We start from the raw sequence: 6,000 nt of genomic DNA, 5'->3' as shown, positions 1-6,000 counted from the left end.
ATAGACTAGACTATAGACTAGACTATAGACTAGACTATAGTCCAGACTATAGACTAGACTATATTCCAGACTATAGTCCAGACAATAACCTAGACTATAGTCCAGACTAGAGTCCATACTATAGACTTGACTATAGTCCAGACTATAGATTAGAGTATAGTCCAGACTATAGATTAGAGTATAGTCCAGACTATAGACTAGACTATAGTCCAGACTATAGATTAGAGTATAGTCCAGACTATAGATTAGAGTATAGTCCAGACTATAGACTATAGAATAGACTGTAGTCCATACTATGGACTAGACTTTATTCAACACTGTTGACTAGACTGTAGTTCAGACTGTACACTCGACTATAGCCCTGACTATAGGTGGAACATAGTCCATACTATAGTTTATGGATTAGACTGTAGTCTAGAATATAGACTAGACGATACTAGTCTATGGTCTATACTAGACTATACTAGTCCATAGTCTATAATAGACGATAGTGAAGGGCCCAGACTATAATCTAGAATTTCGTCCAGACTATACATTAGATTATAGTTTACACTATTGACTAGACTATAATTCAGAATATAGTGCAGTCTTTAGACTAGTATATAGTCATGACTAGTCTAGACTGTAGACTATTCTAATCATTTATCTGGACTATAGTCTAGTATGTATCTTGGACTATTCTTTGGGCTCTTTAGTCACGTAAATAGACTAAATTATTGTCCTATCTATATGTTGGATTGTAGTCTTGTCAATAGTCTGGACTATAGTCTAGACTATAGCCTAATCAATAGTCTGGAACATAGTCTAGACAAAGGATCAAATACTCATCTGTAGAGTCCTAAGCTCCCAATTTCAAAACCAGACATTCTTCTATAAACAGAATTTTAATCTTCAAACCCCATTTTGTAAAAAAAACTCCTCCCCCCTCTCAGTTCCTAAAAATTTGTCCATAATTTTCAACTAAATTATTTCTTATTAAAAATAATAATGATGCTGTTGTTGTTGCTGTTGATGTCTTGCTATTTGACCAGCCGCAGCAGCTGACAAAGATGAAACTGTTGCTGTAGTTGTCGCTGCTGTGCCATTAACAGCCGATGTTGCCAACCATTCACTACTAGTACTACTACTGCCCGTACAAATGGCATCTAACTAAAATCATAAATGTTGATATTCACTCATATCATAAATGGGCATAGAACTCATAACATTATGTAAATGTGAATAGGCTACGGCAGCGGGTAAAGGAGCCATTTGTGCGGCGGATGCATTACCGGCACCTTTAGCAGAACCTATGGCAGCGGCGGCTGCAGCAGCAGCTGATAAAGCTGGTCCACCAACCAGTTGAGCACTTAAACTATGATCGACAGTGGTGTGTGAAGAGATATTAGCCGAACTGTGATGACTTTGTTGTTGCTGCTGCTGTTGGTGATGATGTGTATGATGATTGCTGAGCGTTTGATTGGGAGATTGTTGTGCTGCATGTTGTTGCTGTTGCGATAGCGTCTGTTGTTGCTGCTGATGATGATGGTGATGATGATGTGACGTTGTATGATGATGATTATTGCTATTCGTTGTATTGTTATTATTGGCGGATGTTGTGCTGCTATGATGTTGCATAAGAGCACCTTCCATTTCAGAATCACTCGATGAGTCTAGATGTTGTTTATCCGAGTTGCCACTGTAATGAGAGAAACATTGAATTGGTTAGAGTTTTATTAAAGTTATATATTAGGGTTTTGATTGTTGTTAAGACTAGACTTTAGATTACATACTAGATTATATACTAGACTATAGACTGATCTAAATGTTGGAAATTTAATTCAAATGTATAAATTAAATGTTTATTTCCCTTTGGAGCTTCAGCACTAGAATTCAAACATCATTTCTCCATCAAAAATAAATTACTATTGACACTTAGCAATTAGTTTAACAACAATTGTTTTTTATTCAAATTACAAATTACCGGTAGAAAAACAACAAAAACCGGAAGGAAATAATGCAATTTATGTCTATAAATACACAATGAAACAAACAGTTACATGTTATGGTTTCAAATTCATCAGATATAATATGATCTCTTGATAAAATGACTTTCGCTCTTTTGACGCTATGTGCCTCTATATCTCTGGGGAGTTTTTAATACTTCGAAACATAAAGGCTCTTGACTTTCAACACCAAACAAAAAAAACACAACAACAACAGCAGACTCTTGAGAGTCTTTTAAACAAAAGCACTTTAGGTGTTTGATTTCATTTTGACAACATAAACTGCAGTTCAAAAAATACAATATTTAAATATGTAAAAGTATAATAAATAAGTATAAAATTCAAGTGGCAATATGTTTATGTGATGATACTTGAGTTAAAATGTCTGTATTTATTTAGATCAATGTTGATAGAAAAAACCACCAACCCCCCCTTCTGCTAGGTTGGTCTCTTTACTATTACATTGTAATTGTTTTGTTGAGGGTGTGTTTTTCTATTCAAAAAGTCATTTGTAAATTGAGTCGTTAAAACTAAGTTGACAGTTAACAGCTGATAATCAAAATTTGTAAGGGAAAATCATCTTATTAACCCTGAAATGTGGAGAGGTTTAGACTTGTGAGATTTTATATGATTTACTGTTAACAACTGCTGTAATAGAAGACTTAATAAGGTTAATAACGAAAATATGGAAATATTTGTTAAATCATTTAAAAAATTTTCCCTTTTCTAATTTATAATCTATAGTCTTGTCTATAGTTTTATCTGTAGTCTAGTCTATAGTAAAGGTTTTAAACTAGTATATAGTCCAGTCTATAGTCTAGTCTATAGTCTAGTCTATAGTATAGTCTATAGTCTAGTCTATAGTCTAGTCTATAGTCTAGTCTATAGTCTAGTCTATAGTCTAGTCTATAGTCTAGTCTATAGTCTAGTCTATAGACTAGTCTATAGTCTAGTTTATAGTCTGATCTATACTATATTATCTAGTTTAAAATCTAGTCTATAGTCTAGTCTATAGTCTAGTCTATAATCTAGTTTATAGTGTAGTCTATAGTCTAGACTATAGTCTAGTTTATAGTCTAGTTTATAGTCTAGTTTATAGTCTAGTTTATAGTCTAGTCTGTAGTCAAGTTTATAGTCTAGTCTATAGTATACTCCATAGAATTGAAAAACATCCCTTTAGTTTTGCTCCTCTATTTCTCTCACTATTAGAAACAAAGCCACACGCACAACAAACCAAAATAGGATAACAACAACAACAATAATAGTGGGTTGTTTATTGCGCACTTACAGCAAGAATAATAAGTAATTAAACGTTGGCAGGATTAAATCATTATAACTGACCATAATCCCAGCATTATCATTATAAAAGTACGAATATACATATGTACGTGTGTTTGTTTGTTTTTTGTAAAGAGTGAGTGAGTGAGTAGTGATGAGTGAGAGTCTATTAAATTTATTTTAATAACGTCATTCATGGTTTCTATGTTTAACATAAGCATTAACATAGACGTCATCATCATTATCATTGACGCGCCAGTCGCGTGTCTTTTTGTCTTACGGTTATTATTATTTTGTTTTTGTGTGTGTAGCAGTTTTTCTTAATATTTGTTTACCTGTTTATGTATATGTCTATGATTTTTCATGGTTTGTAGGATTTAAATAAACGAAATAATGTCTTTCGTTATTTTTTTATCCTTGTTTTGTTGTCTTTTTGGACAAATACATAATAATGATTTGTTTTCTTTGTTAGTGGGCCTAGTTTTATGATGTGTGTACTCTCTCATTTTAGCTTTAGTTTGTCAATTATTTTTGCTTTTAGAGATTTATTTGTGTGGCTTATGTTAATTATTACTTTTAATGGTTATTTATAGAGTTCTCAGCAGGTAGTCGTCGCGCTAGGGCTAGTGTGGGAATAAGTATGAGAGTATTTCATATTTGTTGGGAGAACTTTTTAAAAATACAGATTTTTTAGGAGTTGTTTATTTTATTTTTAAATTATATATGAATGTATGGTATTGAGCCAAAGATAATTAGATTAATAGAATGCACTTATAGCTTGAACTGCATTTCAAAGTTTTTCCTTTATTATTAACTTGTAAAATTTGCAATAAAAGTGTTACCATACACTCCAGCTTTAAATTGAATTACTTCCCAAGATTACACAACATTATTTATTTGTTTAAATTAATAAATTTTCTATACTGTGTTGACACGAGAAGCTATAAAAAAGCGTTAGTGAGTAAATTCTGCTTTAAATAAAAAAAATCTATACTGTGTTCCCACGAGAAGCTAAAAAAGCTTTAGTGAGTAAATTCTAATTTAAAACAAAAAAATTCTATACTGTGGTCCCACGAAAATCTAATAAAGATGTTCGTTCAATCTTTTGAAAACTAAAGAAGATCCACTTCTAACGTAATATTATTAATGAACAGCTCTAACTGTCGTAAATCTTTAAAGTTTTATCTAAATAATGTTATAACTAAATAATCTCGATTATAGTTTAGATTAGACTCTTGTCTTGGCTATAGTTTAGTCTATAGACCAGACTACTATATATTAGTTTTTAATCGAGATTATAGTTTTGAGTTAAATATTCTGATTTTTTAGTCAAAAGCCTTAACTCTAGTCTTGTTTATAATATAGACTATTGTCAACAATTAGGTCTGGACCATAGTTTAGTCTATAGTTTAATCAATAAAAAGCTCTAGTCTGGATTGTAGTTTAGTCTGGACTCCTAACTACAACTTGTCTATTGGCTTGATTATAGTTTATTCTTTAGTCTTGACTATATTTTAGTCAATGGATGGGACTATAGTTAAGTCTATTGTCTGGACTCTAGTTTTTACTAAAGTTTAGTCTATATTTTTAACTCTTAACTACATTTTAGTTTCTAGTCTTGGCAGTTTAGACTATAGCTCTAGTCTATAGTATATTCTCAGTCTAGTCTGTAGTCTAGGCTATAGTCTATAGTTTAGACTATGGTATGGACTAAAGTCTAGTCAATAGTTTGGTCGTTAGTCTTGACTAAAGTTAATTCTATAGAATGGTCTCTTGGTCTCATTTTAGTCTTTAGTCTAGAATATAGTTTGGGCTTTTGCTGGTACCTAGTATATAGTCAAGTCTATGGTCTTGTCTGTAGTCTAGGCTATAGTCTAGTCTATAGTCTAGTCTATAGTCTAGTCTATAGTCTAGTCTATAGTCTAGTCTATAGTCTAGTCTATAGTCTAGTCTATAGTCTAGTCTATAGTCTAGTCTATAGTCTGTAGTCTGGTCTGTATTCTATATATAGTCTAGTCTATAGTCTGGTCTGTAGTCTAGTCTATAGCGTAGTCTAGTCTATAGTCTAGTCTAGTATATAGTCTAATCGGTCTATAGTCTAGTCTATAGTCTAGTCTGGTCTATAGTCTAGTCTAAAGTCTAGTCTGTAGTCTAGTGATTAAAGTTGGCAATTTCTCTTAAAAAAACTGCTCTTTTTTCCCTCAATTGGCATGACGTTCACTTTTTGTGATAATTTTAGCAGAAACGAGTTATCTTTCTCTCTCTTTCTTTCTTTCTCTAAAAAAAACACTTTTTAAACCTGACAATTCTTTGTTTCTTTATTATTGGTTTTTGTATCTAACAATCAGCCATTTTTTGTTTTAGCTATAAAGTACATGTGATGTTTTAAATTCGTGTATATGTATGTATGTATGTATGTATGTATGTATGTATGTATGTATGTATGTATGTATGTATGTATGTATGTATGTATGTATGTATGTATGTATGTATGTATGTATGTATGTATGTATGGATGTGTGAGTATTATTAATTCGCCGTAATGATAACTGATGTTTTCAAGCACAAATATGATGTTTATTTTTTATTCTTCGTTGTTGTAGCGGTTATTTTTATTATTATTGTTGTTGTTGTAGGTAATTTAATACTTGAATCCCCCATACATTTTTGTACTTTTTTTATAAAAAAATATGGTTGTTTTCTGTTGTTTTTGTAATATAATGAAAACCATAATTTT

The 6,000-nt window shown here is 31.6% G+C and overlaps 1 protein-coding gene across 1 annotated transcript in view; it reads right to left on the bottom strand.

Annotated features, from left to right (window-relative positions):
- Positions 1–266: 266 nt before the first annotated feature.
- LOC111688798 (protein sine oculis) overlaps positions 267–6,000 on the bottom strand; it is a 28,585-nt gene continuing 22,851 nt past the window's right edge. The window contains 1 exon segment of the mRNA XM_046953571.1: positions 267–1,678. Within this exon segment, the coding sequence (XP_046809527.1) occupies positions 1,156–1,678 (523 nt within the window). The 3' untranslated portion in view covers positions 267–1,155.

This window comes from Lucilia cuprina, chromosome 6, assembly GCF_022045245.1.
Source record: "Lucilia cuprina isolate Lc7/37 chromosome 6, ASM2204524v1, whole genome shotgun sequence".
In the NCBI taxonomy this organism is placed as follows: Eukaryota; Metazoa; Arthropoda; class Insecta; order Diptera; family Calliphoridae; genus Lucilia; species Lucilia cuprina.
The sequence above is the reverse complement of the archived record's forward strand: the minus strand, read 5'-3'. Positions and strand labels throughout refer to the sequence as shown.